At 48.2% G+C, this 22,373-nt stretch overlaps 1 protein-coding gene across 1 annotated transcript in view; it reads left to right on the forward strand.

The window, feature by feature from the left end:
- LOC104076467 (N-acetylaspartate synthetase-like) overlaps positions 1 to 20,771 on the forward strand; it is a 27,675-nt gene extending 6,904 nt beyond the window's left edge. The window contains exon 3 of the mRNA XM_009577345.1: positions 20,318 to 20,771. Coding sequence (XP_009575640.1) covers positions 20,318 to 20,685 — 368 coding nt within the window. The 3' untranslated portion in view covers positions 20,686 to 20,771. The remainder of the gene's footprint in view (positions 1 to 20,317) is intronic.
- Positions 20,772 to 22,373: the final 1,602 nt, after the last annotated feature.

The following is a 22,373-nucleotide window of genomic DNA, read 5'->3' on the forward strand; positions in this document are numbered from 1 at the left end:
TAAACCAAGGGCTGGCACATGGGAAAACGGAAATTGTCTGATGAGCGGAGCAGCCTGCAGATTCAGGGCTGTGCCATGCACACAAATGGGATAAACACGTTCATGGGCAAGCTGCTGCAGCCTTCCCCCCCCTCCTATTTGTTTATTCCTGGAGCGGGAACATAGGCACAAAACCATTCCTCAACGTGCGTATCTGTGAGACAAAAATAGCTCTCGCTTCAGATCTGTGAGCTTTGGCACAGTCGCATGTCAAAATTACATGAAAATAGATTTTATAGTAAATTTTGCAGAGCAATATAACCTATTTTTTTTTCCTCCATGCATTCAAAAAATTCTCTGTAAAGGTAGTCCCTAATTGCCATGACCGTCAGTTAATGCTGTGGTATTTAAGTTGTAGCCATGACTGGGTGGATATGATGCTTCTGAACGTAAGCTCTGCCTGCAGGTATTTAAAAACCCCGGTACATGCAAGTGCTATTCATTAATCTTCAATACAAGAAGTAATAAGTTGTGTAAATTGAAGATAAGTAGTTTTTTAGGCACAGTTAACTTCTCAAGACCATCAAACACAAGCCATGCCGGGACTTATGAACACCAAGAGGGCAGGAACAGCAGGCGTTCCGTTTTTTTTCTGGCTTTGAGTAATTTTTTTTAATGTTTTCTCCAGTATTGGATGTTTTCTGGCATGGTTGTGTGCAATTTCTCACAACTGTCTTAGTGAATAAACCTAAAAAGGACTGTAGAATTTTCTCCACAAGTTTAAATGCAAATTAATTACTCTTATAATGGGTTTTCAGTGGTTCTTCTTCCTTCTCTTGCTTTCTTAGGAATGGCCAAGATTTAAAACAATTACCCAAAAGTCTGTTTCAGGTTAAGATTTTCATAATAGCCTAAACTTAAGCTCTGTGTCAGGTATCTAAGTAGTGGCAAGGGTTTTAAAAGTACAGAGCTTTGAACCCCTCTTGACACTGAATTTTGGATGTAGGAACATGAACTGAAAAATCTTATTTCCAAGCACATTATTACATTATATTTAGTATTATATTTAGCTGCTTAGGATTATTCAGGAGTGTCTGCGGTCAGGTTGGTTCCTCCCAGTGTGCGTGACCAGGGGCCCCAGTACTTCAGAAATTATTCGTCAGTATTCCTCTTTATCTCCAGTTCTCTAAATATGTTGAAAAAGCAGTTTTTAACATAAAGGCCTAAATGCATGACCTGATTTTCAAGAAGACAGACCATCCATTCAAAACGTCTCCACATTTCGGAGCGGATTTCTGAAAATCACGTATTCCTTCTGTAGGCTTACATCTTTATTCAGGCAGGTTATATTTAATTACCCGGGATGGGAACGGCTGACGGGGCTCGGGGTGGCCATGAGCCCCTCGTGGGCTCCGGGAGCTCACGGTGTTGTTTACTGGTGTATTGCAGAGCGCACGCTTTTGTTTTGGTAATGCAGTGCTGGAGATCTGTTACAAATAATCTCGTGTTTGATGCTACTCCCTTCCAGACTAAAGCAAAAAGAGAGACTTTGCAGAGTGTTTTGCCAATATCTGGTTCTGTAGGAGCCGAGGGATGTACGGGCCTTTGTTGTTGCTTTCTGCATCAGTGAAACAGGGAGCTTCAAAGTGTATTTTTAGATTTCCGCCCCCCCCTTTTTATTTTCTGCTCCCCCCCCCGGTAGGAAGCTGAGGAATCGGGTTTTTTCCTGACAGGTGGCTAATGAAAGCAGTCTTAAAGGGGATTCAAAGATAGCAGCGTGTCTTACCTAGTTTCTATTCACAAATCTGTTATTTGGAACCAAATAATAAGATTTTTTTTTTTATTTTTGCTAAGCGCCAGGTGGAATCACCAAGAAGCCTCACGTCTTTTATTAAGGGTGCATCAAAAATTAGTTCGTAGTGGTCTGGTTAGAGCCAGGTACAAGCCATGGTATCTGTTACAGATGGGTTTGAACCATTCTTTTAAGTCATCTATTGACCTGTTGGACCCCAGCAATCAATTAACTATTTATGAAAGCATATACAGTATCATTTATTGTCTTCTATAACTGTTTGATGAGTGTTTCTTTCAAGAATTGAAAATTTTATTTCTTACAGGATAATTCTAAAATTTAGACCTGGGACTCCCACGGTTTAGTGCCAAGCTGGGTTTCTGCTTTAAAATGGGATTCTGTGAGTGAAGGGAGACTTTTCAAAAGTAGGTAACGGGAAATGAGTATTACAGGTGTATTTTTAAGTGGCTACATGAGATATTGCTATTTAAAATTGGATTTACAACAGCGTAAACGCTAATAGAAAAATATGACGCATTAGTTGCACATTAGCGTGTACTGCTTGAAATGATAACTTGCAAGTAATATTTGTCACTTAAAATTCATATGCTGCTTCTAGGATTTATCCAAGTGGCAAAACTGAAAACCAGAGGTTTTATGAGAAAATGATTTTTTGGTTCAGGAACTGGAAAATAAAAGGGAGGATAGTTTTCATCCAAATTAAGCTGATGTACTACTCTCTCTCTGTTTTTTCACTATGAAGAAGCAAAAAATCTGTGTTTAGGGGTGAATGTAATACCTTTTTCAGCCTGAAACAAAATTGTTGGTTCTGTTATAGGCTTCCTTAAGAAGCAAAGGTCAGACCCAACTATATAATTAAAAATGCTGATTATGGTAGAGCCGTGATACAGTTAATGTTTGTTACCTCCCAGGCAGGTCCCTCTGTTCTTCTTTGCATGGCACTATTAAATACATACTGAGCCAGTGCTGGGACCGCCTGGATCCCAGGCCCTGTTTAAATTGTATGTTTAGGCATTTTATACCAGTGTAGTAGTTGAAGAGGTGGTGTCGAGGGGGACCATCTCCGAAGTCCCGGCAGCTGGGACATCCCTTGCAACCCTGGGGAGGACCGAGCTGTGCGCGGGTGTCTCGGCCAGGAGCGCTGGGGGATGAGCTGTGCGCAGGATTAGTGCCAGCCTGGCTTTCGTCTGCTTTTTATTTCCCAGCTGAAGATCTTTGGTGAATTCAGGACAAATGTGTAAATTGTTTTGAATTGACAAAACTGCATTTTTAAGTAAGCTACTTGCCTAGATTTATCCTCGATCACCAGTAATTGCTATACAAGCTGCTCCCACTCTCTCTTGCCAATGTGCTTGAATCCTGACTTGGAAACCGGCATCAGAGATGGAAGTTTATTTGCTTTTTACAGTTACAGCTCTTGGTCTCTGCGCTAACGCTGCTAATTGAAATGGGAGGTGATGGACCAGCTGTCCAGCCGTGAATGGCTCCTCAGTGCACCTCGCATACAACACTCATTTCAGCAGCTATCAAATAATAACATCTACTATCGGGAACCAATTGTGGTTCCTTCAATTTTTTTTTTCGCCATTTTTTTCCCCCTCTTCCTTCCCCTGCCACAGCAGTTCTGCATCCCACTTTTCCAGTCTTGTGCCGAACAGCAATATTTGCATTTTTTTATCCTTTGAATTCTGCATGGCTCTCTTGTCCATCCCTGTGTTGAATTCTCTGGTGGGTTTGTCTGGTCTGGTTCTTGCTTCATTCATCACTTCTGGCGCTTCCCAAGAGTGGTGGTCCCACACCCCGCATCCTTCTTTGTATCTCTCTGATCTTCCCCTTCTTCCCATTACACTTTTAAATTTATGTCCCTTTACTTAATTTCATTCTATAAGTACTTTCTTCTCCTTCTTAGTTTATCGTTCAGATATTTTGCATGGTGAGCTCAGGTATTTATTTTTGTTGGTAGAATACTCAGAATAACAAAGATCAGAAAATAAATAGAAGTCAGCAGCATGAGAATATTGTGTCTGCTAAGCTGAAAACAGAGTGCGTCAGTGCACAAACCCAAGTGTCGGTGATGGGGGAGAATATTTTGCCTAAAGGCAAATGAGCTGCCAACAACAGGATTTCTTACACCTTCTTTAGAGCATCTGACCCGCATCGCTCCCAGATGTATCTGAGCATGCCCTATTGATCTTTTTCACTATGGTTTTTCCTATAAAACCCATTCTTCCCATTTTAATAGGATATATAAAATCATTATTGCAGTCAGAGTACAGCAAAAAACCATTTCATTTGCTGAGATCAGGGCTTTTTGTTCTTTTTTTGGAGGTGCCAAATCTGTTCATCCTCTCTGGAACTAGATAACAGCATCAGAAACACTGTGTAACACTTCTAGTGGGAATGCAGGGAAGACCTAAATCTGTAGTCTTTCAATTTAAAATAATGTTAAACAGTAGAACTGCAAAGAGAAGCTTTTGAAAATAGCCTGGTTTGGAGCACCTGCCATTTGTAAGCGCTAAGCAATTTTGGATGATGGTTAGTTAACGACAGAGCAATAAAAGCATGGCAGATACTCTGCTTAACAGCAGTGAGCGTCTTAGTAAAGTCCTCGTTATTGGAATTACATCATTAGTAGTGGAATTTGTTAAAAAAGAGAGAAAGCAAGCGGGGGCTGGGGGAAGTTACTGTATGAAAGGGATGCTAATGAGAGATTTTTTTAAAAATCCAAACTGTTTAGAAGGAGTATTTGTAAAACACCTTTTCAAGCCTTTGCTGCCTGTAAAGTCAATTAGATTCACTTAATGGCTATGAAAATATATGTCTGGTGTGATTTCAGAACCTGCAAATGTTCAGAGGATAACATCAAGCTGTGCCTCTCGGGCAGCGATTTTCATTTGGGAATAAGCCATCATCAGGTTTTACGGGGCTTTTTTTGAGCCATCAGTAGTCTGAAAAGCATCAAAGCATCTGCAAGGATCTTGAGAAGCGGGAACATTTTTCATGGATAACTCAAACAGCTAAAGAGGATTGCAGTGAAATTCTAAAAAAAAAAAAAAAAAAAAAAGAAAAGGAAAAAAAAAAACCAACAAAAAACAAACCCCCCAAAAAACCCCAACATAAAAAACCCCACATTCACTGAGACTGAACTGTGGGACAGTTTGGCTTAAAGATTCAGTGGAGCGTTTGCGTTAACTTACTCATGTGCTTAAATCCCTTGTCTCTTGTTGGCAGTTTAGCATATACTTAGGGGCATCTTTCAGTACGGGTCCTCTTTTGATATTTACAGGAAACCTGTGATGTAAATGGGAAATGCAGTGATGGAGTGAACCCTGAGTTTTCTCTCTGTGTGTGCTGTCAGCTGCCTGCAAGATTAGTTTATGATGTTTTAGGGAAAACTGGTGCATCAGAAGGAGGAAGCTGGTAACCTGCTCTTAGTTATATTCATTCTGCCCTGTCTTAAGCATTGGGTACGGGGGTTTAGTGTTATTTAGTGTTGCCTTTGTAGCTGGGAAAATCCAACGGATCCTCAAAATCCACATGAACCACTGCCCAGGTTCGTGTGGATTTGCATCTCTCCTGGCTGTGATTGCTATAAGTTCGTATTTATAAGTTGATCTCCCTTCCACAGGTACTTGGTGAATGAGCGTGCCACAGGCTGATGGTACAGGGCACAGAAGTATCTGCTTTCACAAGCCCTCAGCAGGTTGCCCTTCATTTCCCACGTGTCTCCCCAATGGAGTGAAATGTGGCCTGTCACCTACTCATTCCACTGATGTATTTTGCAAATCTCTTTCAAATCCCTGGCTCTCGTGGCTGGTATTGAGGCTGGGGCTCAATGGAAGCCCACTGGATGTAGGGTGCAAGATGTTGATGGATGGTCATCACAGGAGATCTGGGAATAACTGGATTAGGCTTTTGTAGGGACTTTTTGGCCTGACTGGTCTGGCATGGTAGTCTGAACCACGTGGCAAAGGGTTTTTTTTCTTTTTTAGTTTTAGAGATGCAGAGATTTACACATGTAATTCTCATTTTCTGTTAATGCATCATCCACAACAGGTCCATTGTCTGTGCCCAGCCCGACAGATGTTCATGCATTTATGGATGTAGAATTTTCTTCTGCTGCCACATTAAATAAATGTGCTAGTTTCAGTCTGGAGTAGTGGAGTTCAGCAGAATTACACCCAAGGTGCATTGGCCTTGATGTACTAGAAGAGAGATGTAGAAACATGTTGTCTTTAACAACAGTGAGGTGTGTTTCTGCACGGTGGCACTGCTCTGACTTTACACGGGGCATTGCCACCCGTTTGCTGAGAGTTAAAAATAGAAGCGATGTGTGGTGATGGAGGCTCGGGAGGTCTTGGTGGGGTCTGCAGCGTGGTGGGTGGAAGGAGACAATACTGAGGCTTTGTAGAGGACTTTCATTTTCATTACTTAGGTGACAGAAGGAAGTGAAGTCTTGACCCAGCGTTCACCCTCCTTGCTGTGTAGGGCTCCAACAGAGTGGGTGGGGGGAAGTTGGCATACACAGGTGGGACACACCGGAGCAATCCTACACCAGGGCTTCGTTTGGCTGAGTTAGGTATAAACAGAACAGCCCTTCAGGGATTAAATATTCACAGTAAATCTAGAAAAGTAAGAGGGCTGCAGTCAAGAAAGGTACTGATTTACAGTGGGAGCCCGCAGTGGGATGGCCATGGGGAGGTAGTACCTGAAGGGCAGTAGGTTGCCTTCACAGGCTTCTCCTGCTGGAAAAAAGCCTGTGTTTATTTTCAAGGAGAGAGCGGCCATTGCAGTAATGTCCCTGGGAGTCCTGGCTGACACAATGGCCTGGTTCCCTTGGAAGGGCTGAGCACCCCCAGACACCATCTCAGGAGGGGCTCAGCATCTCCTGCAGCCAGGCTTTACAAGCACAGTGGGATGGGAACGCAGCAGTACCCCCGTCTGCTGTTTCTACCTGACCACTGGAGTCACCACCCACCATGTCGGTTGGTTGAGGGTTGGGTTGGAGGTGTGGGAAGGTGCAAACGCCAGGAGGTGCCTGCAGCTGTCAATGGGTCAGGGTCAGCCCCACAGCAGCATAGCGAAACGCCTCAGGGTCTGGTCCTGTGGGGGGGGGTGAGCACCTCTTTACCAGAAGAGGATAGGTTGGTTGGTATGTTGTAGAGGAAGAGTCATTGCTGGAGGAAGGCCTCTGGTGTTTAAAAGGTGATGGTGTTAAAAGCACTTAGAGAGTACTAGGAAGGTTTGCTTCCAGAGAGGTTTGCTCATTATTTATTCATTTATTTCTGTGGGTCAGGAGTTGCATTTGCTACAAACTGAAGTGTCAGTCCTGTCGCTACCTCTAGCCTTCAGTGTCAGAAGGGCATGGCAGATCCCCTTTCCCAGGGAAAGGCCTTGCTTCTTGGCATGCTGTGGGTAGAAATTGCTTTTTTTGTTTGTTTTTTTTCACCTTCCATGCCAGGGTGAGCGTCTCCCCAGAGAGACTGTGCCGCCTTGATGGCAGCAGGGCAGAGAGGCTGTGGGTTTGGTTGGTTGACCCAAGCCTTATTTTCCTTACCAGCTTTATTATCATTTCAGTTCCCCTGCTATTTAGTCATCTACTCCTTAGGCAGAGGTTAGGGGAATAGGTTTGACCCGTTGGTTGGCAGGTTCATACTAACAAGTAAGACAGGATTGGTCCTGGTGAGAAGCGCCCAAAGAAGCCACTGGCGAGCAGCTGGGGAGGACAGAGGTAGTGAGCTGTGCTTCAGTGCCACCCTCACTCCTTGCCTCTCGAGCTCTTCCCAGTCCATTGCAATGGATTTTGGGGGCTCATCTCGGTGTGGCAGATGGTGACTATTCATGTGCTGTGATATGATGGGGTGAGTTGTTCCCAACTGATTATAATTGGCATCCTTTTTGGATGCCTAAGCTCCGGGAAGGGTGTGTTTGTGTAAGGGCAGCATCATTTCAAGCTGCTGTGCTAGAAATAGGAAGAAATATTTATTGCTTGCAATAGGCTCAAGGACATCAAGCCATGTACCAACTGACTTCAGCCTGTAGTTTGTACCAAATCTGTGCCCTGAACTTTTTCTTTTTTCCCTGTCTCTCTTTACGTAGAGTAATGAATTCTTCACTGTAGTTTCAGAGAAAATATAACTCCTTATGACTGCTGTTTCACTCCTGCAGATTATTAATACAATGGAAGGTTAGAGGTCAGGGAGGTTTGATTCATTGTGTTAGCAACAAGGTAGGATTCTTGTGAAACTCAAGTCATCTGCAGAACGAAAGGTTTTGAGTGCAGCAGAGTTGTATTTATTGCTAGTTTTAGGAGTGTTGTGGTAGCTTCTCTTTGCCTGCAGCATTTGGTGAAATGCTGTCCCTGTCCATCAATTCCTGGTACGCCCCAGGAAGGAAAGCGGAGGAGCTGCCCTGGGGTCTGAGACTTTTCTGGTCGGTGTTTCTGCACCATAAATATTGCTAACTGTTACTCGTCATTATTGCTCGTCAGCTGCTGTGGTAGCGAAGTCCTCATTCAGAGGCTTTTGAGGGCAGCAGGCATGTGCTAAGGGGGGGAAAAAACCCCAGGTTCAGAATCACTGAAACATGACGTACAGCATGTTTTGGTTGAATATATGCATCCTTTACATGACTTACAATTGAATGTTGTGCCATTGCCCTTTTCTGTCACTTCTCTGCCATACAGATGTGGATTTGAGTGTGTTTGTAGAACCAGTCAGCATCTGCACCAGCACATGGGGAGCCCCATGCCGTTGGGATTATATGCTATAAAATGCAGTTGGTTATCTGCCGGGGGTGACCTATTCCTTGCTCTGCTATGCTTGGTGCCTCTGAAAGTAATGTAAGCAATGTAGTCCTGTTTTGGGGTGTGTTTTGGGGTTTTTTGTCTGTCACTTTTTAAATATGCCGATGTTTTTAGTCCCTCCCCTTTTGCTATAGGTAGGTGATCTGGCTGTAAGGTAGGGGAAGCACCTCTCAGCCTTGTTTTTGACTCTGATTTAAACAGCTTGCACGCATAGTTGGTTTATTCTGTACTAATGCCATTATGCCACACTCTAAATTTGAATCTACGTCTTGGGTGCAGTTCATCTTGGCTAAAAGTAGTTGTTTGCAGGGAGCTGTGTAGGCTCTTGCTACGGTCATTTGCATAAGAGGGGCTCTCCCAGAGGTTGACTCACCTTAAAGGTTGTTGACCTCGGTTAGAGCAGCATAAAACTCCTTGGAAGTCCTTGTAGAGCTCAGAATTGCATTTATTGTTTAACCTTAAGTAAATGTAACGTTAGTTTCTCTCTTTGCTGTGAAGCATTTGGTGCAATACCTGTGTAAATACAGGCACTTCTATTGAACTAAAGAGAGTCTTGGCTAAATTTAGATCAGACGAGTAATGATGGGTGGTGAAAATAAGATCGATTCTATTGATTTTTCCCGTATGATTTATGGCTCAGCCAACTGCTAAGCTAAAACGAAGTCATTTGATGATTATTGCTCAGTGCCTTTTTACAAAAATGCATATGAAGTAAAAGTCAGCCAGAAAATAATGAATTCTAAAACATCCAATAATTGTAGATTTTCCAGTTTTTTCAGTATTTGGAAGTAGAAAGGGCTGTAGTGTAAGTTCAGTACCTTTCTGAAAGCAATAAAGCCATATAGCGAAAGATTGATGTAGAAGATGGAGACTGAGCCTTAACAATGTCCTTTTAAGGCTTAAAACACAACCAGCAACACATTTGATCTTGTAAACTAATTTAACTAATGAGGAGCTAATTGTAATGTCAGTCTTTTGGAGTAGTTGCTGGGAGGACACAGGCTAGCAAAGCTGGCAGAAGGGCTTGATTTCTTTTTTCCTTTAATTTTCCTTTAAACTTCTAACTAAAAACCAGTCTAAATTCTAAAGCATTGGTTTACTTAAGGTCTGACTCTGCAGTTGATAGGCTTAGTGCGGATTTTGGATGCATAGGGAACATCTACTCTGAAAGTACTTTAAATACTTTTTTCTGGCTTTGTCCATTTGTGCAGACCAGTCCATTCTGCTGAGCCAGCTCCATTGAGCTGGGACTCACCATCCAGTTAGCCCTGAGGACAATGCCGGGCCAAAATCACATATTCTAGTCTTTATCCGCTCCTTTAAGCTATTTAATTCTTTGCTTATCAATAACAATTGCTCACATGCAAAAACCACAGACAATGCCTGGTTTCTCAAACTGTGCTTTCTCTTGATGACCCAGCAGGTAGACCCCGATTGCTAAATCAGTGGTTTTGTCTCTCCTTTCTCTGTAGTGTGTCCTTCTTTTCAATAGCAGAGAGCAGAGCGGTGGACCAGGCTAAACATGCCCTGATAACCAGGGTACTTTTAATCCCACATAACTGCTTCTGCAGCTTTTTCTTGAACAGTTGTTAAATGTTGGCTTTATTACAGCCTTTGCTTTTCAAGGTGCATCACAGCCAGCAAAAAGAGCCAGATACAAGATTTTTAAATTCCTGCTGTTGCACTTCATAATATAGCACCCTCTCAAATGTGCTGGAAGAGCTGTCTCTACTCTGTCTGTGGCATCACCTAGATTTCTAGCTGTCTCATCAAAAGCCTGTTCCTGAGATGTGCCGAGTGCTTCCCAAGGCTTTGCTGAGCTCCCCCGGTGCTGCCACGCACGGAGACACTCTGTGCCTTGCGGGACTGAAGCCTGTTTGAAAAATCAACCTGTGAAGTGTTGACATGGGGTCTGGCCACTAACAGCTTGCGTTGATTGGGACGTTCAGGCTGGGTCCTCCTGAAGCTTTACAGGAGGAAGGTGAATGCATAGGAGCTGTCACATAGGTCTTCCAGAGGAACAGGGTGAGGTTTAAAGCAAAGATTTTAAGAAGATTAGAAACGCCTGCTGGGTTACATCCCCAGCAGTGACAGCAGGAGATGCTGTTTAGGACCAAACCTGGCCACTTTCTGAAGTCTGTTTGCTGCAGAATGTGGTTTTTCTCTTCTCCAGTCAAAATATGAGAGTGAAAGTAAACTATAGCTAGCTGTCAGCATCTTAGAGGTTTTCCAGGGGCTTTGACACCCCAAAATGGAATACCTGTGGTAAAGTAGCTGGGTGCTCTCGAGGATGGACCAGCTTCATCAGGAAGCATGGAGCAGGCACTGATGAAAGTCAGTTCTTGTACTGTTACTCTAAATTGCAACCCCACCACCCTTTCCATCCCCGGGTGAAGGTAAAGCTGGGCTGCAGCAAAACCTCCCAGTGGGATCAGCACTTGTGCAGCGTGTGCTGCTGCTCCAGCTCTATCAGCAGTGGCATGTTGTGGCGTATACCAGTATGAATCTGAATAGGCTTTTGGGTTTGCACAGATGTTTAGGCCAGCTGTTGCCTTGCAGTCCCAAACCCCTTCACCTCCCATGTCTCATTTTATGCTCGGGTTTATCAGCTGCAGAGGCCACATCTGAATTTCTGTCTCCTGAGGTGGTTTGAGACCTGTTGCTGTTGTGGGTCGTGGTCACAGTGTTTCTGGTAGCGAACGTTTGTGGAACCGTGCTGGGGCCGTGTTGCCGGTCGGATGCTGGATGTCACTGTCAACCCACCAATCTCCTGCTGATTGCAGCTCTGGAGGCTTTGCCTTAGCTCAGAGATGGTTGCAAGTAGCTTCAGCCCTCGGTAACAACAACAACAAAGGTGAAAGGTAGCGAGAATGGAAAAGAAGGTAGATGGAGAAGCAGCTCGGGACCAAATCGTCCATCTCTTTTCATGCTGTGTAGGTGATCTCATTGCCTGCTGCCCAGATGCCCCATGAATCAAGAGGTGTCACCCACCCTCGGCATATAGATGCGCTGCTCTGTGCTTTTCCAGCAGGGAATTATTTATAACGGGGCGATGAATCCTGTGGTGGTAGGTTATGTGGAGTTATTTATGGGAAGGACGGGGTCCCACAGCATTTCTAATTTCACGCATGAATGATTCTTCTCTGTCCCTGACATTTTTTGCTCCCCCACACCTGGGACTTGTCTGGTGTAGAGGGACGCTCACGGGTGTCAGGAGTGTTGGAGTCAGGGTCTCTCACATCTCACCCGGTTTCTATGGCCATAAACTACTCTGAAATGCCATTATTTTGTAGGAGCCCTCCAGGAATTAACTGAAGTCAAGTGTAGAGTTATTAGCAGAAGTTGTTGGAGCTGCTGTTATGCAGCCCTGCTTGAAGCCAAGCGGAACTAGAAGGGTAAAAGGGAGAGAAACTCAAGACATGGGAAAGATGGAGGTAAGGAGAGATAACGTGCCTCAAACACAGAAATAAATCCCTCCCCGACGTGGCTAGCTGAGCAGTTGCAGTCCGTAGCAGGTTGCCTGTCCTTGGTTAGTCCCTGCACCCCAACTGCCTGCATCTGTGGCCATGCAGCAGCTGATGGGCCACGTCTGTGCCCCAAACTCCTCCCGCCGGCAGCATTCACATCCCGGCAGCTCTCCCCAGAAGAGCCTCCTTTCTCCCGTGACACTGATGTAACTCGGCTGGTCTGCCCTGCATTTTGCCGAGGATGGAAGGGAAGGAGAAGGGAGAATTGCCTCAAGTGCTGAGTTCCTCTGCTCCCTCTTCAAAACCCAGATGGAATAAAAGGGCAGGGATTTAAACAGCAGCAGCAATACACAGCCGGGGCACAGCCAGCTTTGGGCTGGGGACTCTGTCCACTTGCTGCCACACACAGCCTGTCTCGCTTAAAGCAATGTATATAAATAGTGGTGGCAGAAGGGAGGTGAGACACTGAACTTTGGGGCTTTTTACTCTGTTATCTATAAATAAGTGATAATTGCACCATGTCCAGTGCAGGACACCCCCTGGTTCCCTCTGTATTGCCTTGCCTAGACCACCCCTGCTTGGCAGAAAGGGCTGCTGCTCTGGCCAAAATCACACCGAAAGACGGCACTGGATGCTGAACAGGTGACTCCAAGGGCAAATATTTAAAGCTTTATGATGCAACAGCCTGTTGCATTTCCTCTGTCCTGGTATTTCCATGCGGTGGTGTTGCACCAGGTTGTGCTGCAGTACGTCAGCAGGTCGCAGGGAGGAGTTTGGGGGCATTTGGATCTCTAGGATTAGCAAGCCTGTTGGTTTTGGCAAGCTTTTATGTAGGTATATTAAGAGCCAGGGACACAGGCAATTGCAGGTCCTGTCCTATGGGAAGCACAGGGCTGATTTTAGGGGATTTTTTTGTTTGGTTTTTTTTTTTCCTCCTTTTGCCCCTTCCTACCAGCCTTGAGGAAAATCTAGGCTGGAGAGGGAGGTTTGCCCTGTGCAGGATGCTGCTCCTCCCAGCAAAGCCCTGAAGAGACACACCGAGCCTGTGGGCAGCCTCCATCCCCTCCCAGAGCTCACACCTGGCCTGGCCAGAGTTTCTCTTGATATCAGCTTCCTTTTCTCACAGTGGCCAGTCCTCGGATGCTTTCCTGGCTCTGCTGTAAGCAAGCAGAGGAGCTGGGGTTCGCCTGGCGGGTTCCCAGCAGTGGTGGGAGCTGCTGAGCAGCTCCGCTGGTCCCCTCATCTGGATGATGCTCTGAGGATGTCACCCGGGACAGCTGTGAGCTGGGAAGGCAGTTGCTCACACTTCTGTCACTGTGACATGCTAAAGCAGAACTGAAAATCACAGTCTGTGCTTGAAGGGACGTTGCCTTGAGAAGTTGCATGTCTGTCTGGAAGTTATGTTCCACGAATAACCCTCAAAGAGTTAATAAGAGCTCGGCTGTGGGAGATAGCAGTGCCACCCTCGAAGAAAGAGGGAGAAGACTGGCCTGCCTCTGGGCAATGTTTCTGTACTTGCCCTGTGCTGAGCTTCCAAGGAAGACTCCTTCCCTCAGGGATGCAACCCCACCCATGCAAAATTAGCACCAGCAGTCGGTGGTGGCCGCGGAAGCCACTCTGTCCTCTCTCCAGCCCTATGGAAAGCGGGGATGGGTGACATCTGGCTCAGCCCTGAACCCCCTCACCGCCCTGGTGCGTGGGTGCGGGCACAGGGGAGGACCCAAGTGTGAGTTCAGGACGTTTTGGGGTGGCAGAGCTTTGCTTGCTCCTGTGGAAATACTAGAATTTACTAGAAAACAATGGAATTTAAAAGTACCTGGCAGGCAGAGCTTTGCTTTGTCAGAGCAATGCACGCTGTTAAATTCTGGTTTTTGGGGTAGCGGTCCTCAAGCACTAAGGGACTTAGGAAGGCTGTGGGAACCTGCTATAGTCAATCATGCAGGACTCATGCTGGTGGGGAAGGCTGATGTCTCATTTTCCCCGCTCTCTTCTAGCAGGACTCTCTGCTATTGCTTTTGGCTCCAGTCTTTCCACCCATCCACCCACTGGCCTTTTATTCACCGAAGGGTGTAGAAGAATTTGCAGCAAAAAATAAATGAATTTATTTTCACCCACCATCCTCGTCGGCTGCGTGGGGGAGAGCTGTGCAGCTCATGACAGTGGAGGAGAGCGGGAGAGGAGGCTTGCAAGCACAGCCGGGGGATCACATGGCATGTCCTCCTTGGGCAGGAGCGGTGGGTGCTTTGGGTGGAGGATGAGCGGCCAGCGCGGTGCCACCGCTCCGGGGAAGTCCTCGGGGCATGGGGCACACAGCTGGTGTGTGGAGCCTGAGGGCAGCCTGCGCTGCAGGAGAGGGATGGGCGGATTAGAAGAATGCTCTCGTTTGGTCCTCAAAAGCTGGGAATCATCCTTAAATTTAGAGCAGAAAGACACTGGCATCATGTGTGCTTTCAGGCTCTGGGTGCCGTTAGCTGAGGAACCACGTCTGACCTTGCTGTGAAGCATGAACAACCCAAAATAATCTTCCTTGTTAGACACATCACAGCCGTTTTGTGCCTTTTTCATAGATGTGTGCATCCCAGGTTTTTGTTTTCATAGACTAGCTTGGGTTGGAAGAGACCTTTAAAGATCATCTAGTCCAAACCCCCTGCCATGGGCAGGAACATCTTTCAGTAGATCAGGTTGATCAAAGCCCTGTCCAGCCTGACCTTGAATACTTCCAAAGATGGGGCACCCACGGCTTCTCTGGGAAACCTGTTCCAGTGCCTCACCCCCCTCATTGTGAAAAATTTCCTCCTTTATTATGGCTTTCACCTGTGAGTTCCTGAAGTCAAGACTCTGTGTGGTGAGGCAGCAGGCTGGTGGAGTGGAGAGAGCTAAGCAAGGTGGTGGTGGGATTTCCATGGCTGCTTCTCCTCACCTTCGCCTGTTGGCAGCCTGGAGGGGCCGAGTCGGATCTGGAGGCAAGGGACAGTGCTGCAGAGAGGCTTGGTGTTTGGCTGGGAACAGCTAATGCCTCCAGTAGGTACCTCCAGTACTCCAGAGTGGTGTTCACAGGGCAGCTGGAGTTAAATGCAAGAGGTCCATGAAGAACAGACCTTGGAGTAAATTTTCTTGCAGGGTCAAAAACCCAGAGAGGAGTTTAGGGCAGGGTGAACTGGAAGAGCTTTGGATGTCTGTAGCGATGAGTTGACAGGGGGACTCCCGAAGATGAAGGCAGATGAAAGTGAAGGCAGAGACAGAGACGCTGCCACGAGATGAGTATCTGAAGGACAGGGAGAGTTGTAGCCATCAGGGTTGTGTTTATCTTTGCAGCAGTGATTATTTTCAGATAGCGGTGTGAGAGAGTAAAATGTCAGTTCCTGCTATTAATAGCACTATGAGCAGTAAGGCTGTTGCTCATTACTGACAGGTGAGATGAAGTTAATTTTATTTCATCCTAGGTCTGAAAAAGTGCAAAACCAAGACAGGCTCTGAGTCAATCCCCTTGGTCCAGAAAAGATGGGAAAGGGACCCCCCCAGCCCTGGGGGGTGGCAGTGTGGGGTGGTTTTCCCAGGGTGCTTCCGCCCCGCTCCATAGTAGATGCTGTAAAGAGTGGATATGGTGAGGAGCTGCAGCTGGCTAGTATTGCTGAAAACATGTTGAGTTTAGGTAAAAAGCAAACTGAAGACCTTCAGGGTTCCTGCTCTGAAACTGGAGGGTTTGCCCAGAGGAGAGAAGGTCTCAGCCCAAGGTCAGCAGCATGTGGTGGGACCCCAAAACAGCTTTTGGTAGCAAATCCCCATCCGAATGGGACGCGGCTCCCTGGAGGAGGGATTTGACAATCCCATGAGTGAAAGCTGCTTCTGGGCTTGTAGCCACCTTTGGAAACGAGGTGGTTTTAGCAGGCTGAAGGATCTAGCCACTGGTGATCCTCAGAGCAGGCGCAGACACGGGGTAAAAATCTTGGGGTTTGATGGCACTGGTGTACACAAGAGCCGAATACAACTCGCATTGTTTGAGCAGATGTGTCCTGTCTGCTAATTATAAGCGTTGCATGCACAACACACACTGGGAGATGTGCCAGATACTATTTCTTCACGTTGAACTCAAAATCATTATAATTAAGCTTTGAAGTTGTAAGTAAAAACTAACAAGGAGTGCAGGTTTGCCGTCATGCCGCTTGCGAGCGGGCCGGTCCCCGCCGGGATGGCGGGTGTGAGGGCACGGCCTCCGTCCTGGAGGGCAGTCGGGGGTGGGGGGCCGGGGGTGTGAAGGGCCTTGTGAGCTCTGCCGAGGCGGGCATGCCCAGGTTTGGGTTTTTAATAGGCGGAAGACCTAAAAATACTGGAAGTGTGCTGTTTTACAAAGGTGGGAAGTGTGTTACTGGTTGAGCTTTAGCAGCCTCTCAGGCTTCGTGGGCACAGAGGAGAGGTGCTTGCTGAGAAGGAAAAATCAGGAATAAAAGCGGGAAGTAATCAGAGAAGTAATCATGTAACCTCGAGCCGAGAGGAACCTAGGTTAATATCTCTGGTTTGAGGAAGATGAGCCGGTTTTGCTGAAGAAGCAGCTCCAGGAGGAATCACCGCACATAGGGCTGGGTGACAGGGACATGGTGGCTGTGCCACCAGCTGCAGCTCGGTGGGCGCCAGTTGCTGGCCACTTTGTGACACTTTTTGGGGCTGCCTCAGGACCGGGTGGGTGCCGGGGGACAGCACCGTGTGCCCCAACAGGAGTCGTTTCTCATCTCTGCTCCCTGGACGCGGGGGGGGACTCATGAATCCCCTTTTTGGGCTATGCCAGGGGAGCTGAAATTGGTGGCTGTGCCTGTAGGGGTGAGGATCACCGCGGCCCCTTCATGGTGTGCTCGCCGTGCGGCCAGAGGCGTGATGGATGGGCTGGGGGGGTGCGTTGGGCAGAGCCGCCACGTGACGAGCGGTTTAAAAACAAAGCTGTGGAGCAGAGAGCGGTGAGCCCTCAGCCCTGCGATTTGTATTTGGAGGGAAGGCGGCTGCTGGGTTTCAGAGCTTGTAGGTCTTTGTCTGGGGTCGTGTCTGAATAAATTACGTTTTGAGATGCAGGTGAATGCAGGGGAGCAAGCCGCACTGTCAGCGCAGCAGCAGAAGAGAGACATCTTAACTGCTGCTGATAAATGGGTCAAGATGGGTCCCGGTGTTTTAAAAATTAGCTGTTGACCTAGATAGCGACAGCGTAATGACTTGCTCGCAGTGGGAACAAAAGTGAGCATCGCTGGAGCTGCGCGTCGCTCTGGAGGCGGGGACGAGCCTGGTGTGGTGCGTCGGACCTGGGCTGGTTCCCCGTGCTGCGTTTGTACCCGGCTTTTCCTCGGCAGCTGGGCTGTGCCGCGGGGAAGCATGGAAGACCTCAGCCATCTCTTTCCGATGGCTTCGCCGAGTCGCAAGGTGCATTTGTCCCACAGGCAGCAGCCGGGGAGGCACCTCCCGCCGCCCCGTGCTTTGATCTCCTCCAGTAAAGAAGGACTCTGGTTGTCTTATTCATTCCCCCACCCCTGTTTTGCAGGGCGAGCGATGCCGTGTGCCCCGGAGCACCTACCCGGCTGTTTAACGCCAGTCCTTGTGGAGGTGTGCCCTGCGTTTGGGTCGGGGCAGTTAGCAGGGTTGATGTTAAAGATGGAGCTGCTGCCCAAGTCAGGTTTCCTTCTGCTTAGCGCTGGGGAAGGAGAAGGCCACCGCCTGCGGCAGGTCGCAGCACCCCAGGGGTTTCTCCTGTGATGGGGTCCTCTGGGTGAAGCCATGTTCCTCCTGAGCACTGAAAGTCTGTCTTGGTGAGAGACCTGTCAGTGTCCCTCATTAGCTGCTGTAATTGAATAGTGGCTTTCTTGGGTGTTAATTAAGCAATATCCAAGCTAAGGTCACAGTTGACCTGTGCTGATAACATTGGTCTTTTCAGTTCAATTCAAGACACTTTTCCTTCATCAGGATTTTCTGTGAAGATTTTTAGTTAAGACCTGAGTAATTCGTTACTTGAATTTCACTTGTGTTGTTTGGTTGTTTTTTTTTTTAAGTCTCCTTGCTGGTGGGGCCAAGTGATGCTGTAATACTCCAGAGTTACAGCAGTTTCTAATTGCATCGGCTTGAACATTTGCTGGCCATTACGAGCAGTGGGATGGGATGATACCGGTACCTCTCTCCAGCAAGGTCCAGTTTTATTTGAGCTTCATAGCTAGGGCTGTGGTCGGAGCACTTGGGACCTCGGGATGCTTGCCCTGGGTACCCCTCAGGCTGCTGGGCTTTGATTAGATGGGTTTGGCTTTAGTCTCTTGAAGGCAGCATCTGCCCTACCAAGCCTTCTGCCCCATTGCAGAGCAGCAGTGCTGACCCCCCGCACCCCCAAAAGCGCAGCCTGTTCATTAAGCCGCGTCCTCGTTCCTGGAGCAGGATGGCCAGCTGACTGGTGCCGGGGCACAGTTAAGGATGGGCTGGTGTTGCTCGCTGAAACTCTACGTGGTTTTGGCCCGAGTTGCTTGAGCACCACGTTTCCAGCTCACGAGATGCTCTTGCTGGGCACGTGCCAGCAGAGGAGGAGCAGCAGCTCCAAAGCAAGGGGTGTCTGGCCGTGAGCACCCCAAACTGTGGGGAAAAACGGGTGGGTGAGCCTGATCTTGGCTGTGCACAGGAGATGCTCTTTCTGGGGGGTGTATATGGCATTTTCCCCTGTTCGTGCTTCATTTCGTGAATCTAGTTTCTCATCTTGCTGCCCAGTTTGGATTTTCTCTTCGAAACTGTCTTAGGCAAGCCCTGCACTGAGCCCGTGAAGTCCGCAAGGATGCACTTACATCTCCAGACGTGCATGGGCAGAGGTCAGAAACAAGCCAGGCCTCGTGGGTTGGAGAAGGGGGTGGCAGGAGGATGCTGCAGGGAGGCTGAGTCCTCGTGCTGTCCCTGCGTGCACGGAGCAGTGCCCATGGCTCTGCAGCTCCCCTCAGGGTGCAGCAGCCAGCCCTGTTTGCCTGGCAAGGCTGCGGTCATGGCTGTGAACAAGCTTTGGGTGCTGGCTGAGGGCAAAGTGTCCCTGGGGAAGAGGGATGGTCTTCCTCTGCTCCTGGGGCTTGCAGCAATTTCTCTGCAGTGGATTGCCTTTCCCATGGCATCTCTCTTCCAGAGTGTTTTCTATGCTCCTTGGCATGCTGTTTGCAGTGGTGGGAAGGTGCTGAGATTTGAGGAGGGGAAACGGCCGCACCAGTGCCCGGGTGCCCAGGGCTGGGTGTCATTGCCCCCTTCCCTGGGAGCCCAGAGCCATCAGGGCTGCTCTTGCATTGCACCCAAGAAGCAACATCCTTATGAGTCCCAACAAGAGGTTGGGACCACAGCTGGGTGTCTGGCCCTCGGCAGGCACAGGTTTCCCAGACCTAGGGAGGCTCCACCAGCTCCCCGTGTCCCAGCCCTGCCTGCTGTGCCCTGGCACAGGGGCTCCTGTCCTGCTCCGAGCTGGCTCCCTGCCTTTCGCCACAGCACCAGGGAAAGGGGCTCAGCCTTTCCCGCCCCTCACTGGCATCTGGGTCAGATCCTGCCCTCCTCAATCACCAAGGATGCTTTGTGCACCACCCTGTACTTCTCCGTGGGCTCCCTGCCTGCGTGCGGCCGGTCCTGCTCGCTTTGGAGGCCGCCGGTCTGCCCAGAGCACATCAGCAGCTCTCAGCTGATGAGCCCAGTCATGCACTGCCCGCTCCGCAGGCGAGCTTGTTCTCCTGGAGACAAGAGCCTCTGGAAAGTGTGGCTCCTACTAGAGGAGGAGTTTGGCAGCAGAGCGTGCAAGGGGCCGCCGGTGCCGCTGCCGGGTGTCGGGGTGGGATGCAACAACAGGTGAAGATGGGTTTTGCTGGGCTGGGAGGGATCCGGGACTCACTGCGGTGACGTTAGTGGCAGCTCGGGAGAGCGTGACTGTGTGCGGGTCAGAAGTTACCCGTCACGTGCCACCACGAGCTGAGGATCGTTGCCTGTCTGATGGCAGCCAAATGCACTTTGTAACACTTGGTCCCTTAGGAGTCTCACGTTTTGGCTCGTAGTGACTTTCTTGTGCATTTTCCTCTGGAAAACAACATTCCCTTCACAGTGTCAAGGGAAAAGAAAGTTTGGTCCTTATTTATGGAGGTCGTTAGTCCCCATGTGAGACAGAAAGGTGATTTCTGACCCCAAGCCCGGCTCCCATCGGCGTGTTCATAAGCAGGTGCCTTGCCCATTTTGCCTGTCCGAGGTGGCCGGCAGCTACATGTGCTGTTTTGTCTCCCGCAGGCTCCTGCTTCTGGGTCGCCGTCCTGGACGGCAACGTGGTGGGGATCGTGGCGGCACGGGGCAACGAGGAGGACAACACGGTGGAGCTGCGCCGCATGTCCGTCGACTCCAACTACCGCGGCAAAGGGATCGCCAAGGCCCTGGGCCGCAAAGTGCTGGAGTTTGCCATGCTCAACAACTACTCCTCTGTCGTGCTGGGAACCACGGCCGTGAAGATGGCAGCCCACAAGCTCTACGAGTCCTTGGGGTTCAAGCACGTGGGTGTCGTTGAACATTACGCCCTGCCAGGGATGACGCGCTCCTTACTGGAGAGAATGTTTTTCCAGCTCCGCTACCATCGCTACCGCCTGCAGCTGCGGGAAGAATAAAAAATCCCAACCAACCAAACGAGAAAAATTTTTTTTCCCTCCTCTTCCCCCTTCAAAAATAATAAATTGCCCTTCTATTTCTCGTCACTGTTGATTTGCCAATTTTGGGTTGAGTTTTTGTTCCCTCATGTCATCTTTTGGTTTGCTCCGTGCAGCTCGATCGGCCGGCCGAGCAGCGCTCCTTCCTCGCATGCTGTAGGTGGTGGCGCTGGGAGTCCTGCGACCTGGTGGGGCGGAGCGGAGCGGAGCGGCGGCCTCTCCTTCCCAGGTACCTCCGTAAAGCACAGAAACTTTAACTGCAAAATAGTACCACTGCTCTGGTGTACATAGTCTTCTCCTTTTCCAAGTGTAAGATAACATAGTGATGCATTCATAATAGTGCAGAAATATTACTTGAATGCAGTTTTCAGTATTTCATGCACCAGTAAGTAGAATATGCATTTGTCTTACCGTTATTTACTGGTTAATAGTTTTCAAAGAAAAGGTGGGGGGCAAAAAACCCCCGCCCCAACCCGCTTGCTACAATGCATGAAGAGGAAAGCGCGTGCACGCACTCAAACACATCGCACTGCCACCACGGCACTGGTGTTGCACTTTTTTTGGATGTGCCTCATTCTGCCAAATGTCTGAGAGACCCCGGGTGCATCCGGTAACCACGACTCCGCTCCATCCCCCCGTCCTTCCTAAGCCAGCACAGACTTGGACCCGCTGAACTGAGCCCCATTGTACCATAGTGTGAAGTTAAGATCAAACCTAAATATCTCCTGCGCTGTTCTGTAGCCACGCGTAACCTGCAGCCCTGGGCCAGACTCCGCATGTGCGTTGGACTTTCTCTTTGCTGCCTTTTGGGGGTTTTTTTGTTTGTTTATTTTATTTTTAAGGGTGGTTTTTTTTGTTGTTGTTATTATTTTTAGTTTTGGCTTTTGCTGAATGGTGTCATTGAGGCGTAATGGAGGCTGCAGTTCCTATGGCAACACATTTGCACATTAATGTGCGCACCAAATCTAACCACTTCAGAGAAGCAACGTGTGACAGATAATAGCATTTTGGGGAGCACCGGGGTGGGGGGGGAGCATACTTATTATCTTAACCAGCTGCTTGTTTGATAAATGTAGATGGCCTCACTGCAGCCTTCCATCAAAGGTAATTAACTGCTTTAATGATGTCAGATTTGTGAATTGTACAATGCAAAAAGCAATGCAAAGCAGATTCGGCATGTGTCTGTACCCGGTATGTATGTACAGTGCCTGCCAACTAAAGAATAACCAAGACTACAGCTTCTTCTAGCCTGAGATATCAACTTTTATAACTTATTTAAACAAATAGCAACTTTGCATGAATTATGTCTTGGGGAAAAAAAAAAGATCAGTAGGTTTTAATTTTTAAAACGTGGTATCAGAAGTATAAAGAAAACCATTTCTGGCTGCACTTAATTTGGGGTGGGTGGAGGGATTCAGCTCTGTTAATACATTTAAAGGGAAAACACCTTCAATTTAGTTCCTGAGGGAAAAAAAAAAGTTACTATTTTATGAAGTATTATGCGGGGGGGGTGGGGGGGAACCCAACACCTGTCACGATGAACTTGATGAAAGGGTAGAGCATGTGTTACCACGCTTGCACTTGCAAACACAATGGAAGCATCAGCGGGAGAGCCCCAGAAGGGAGGCAGCGTGGGGCGCGCGGAGCGG

Source organism: Fulmarus glacialis, unplaced genomic scaffold (genome assembly GCF_000690835.1).
Source record: "Fulmarus glacialis isolate BGI_N327 unplaced genomic scaffold, ASM69083v1 scaffold4515, whole genome shotgun sequence".
NCBI classification, from domain to species: domain Eukaryota; kingdom Metazoa; phylum Chordata; class Aves; order Procellariiformes; family Procellariidae; genus Fulmarus; species Fulmarus glacialis.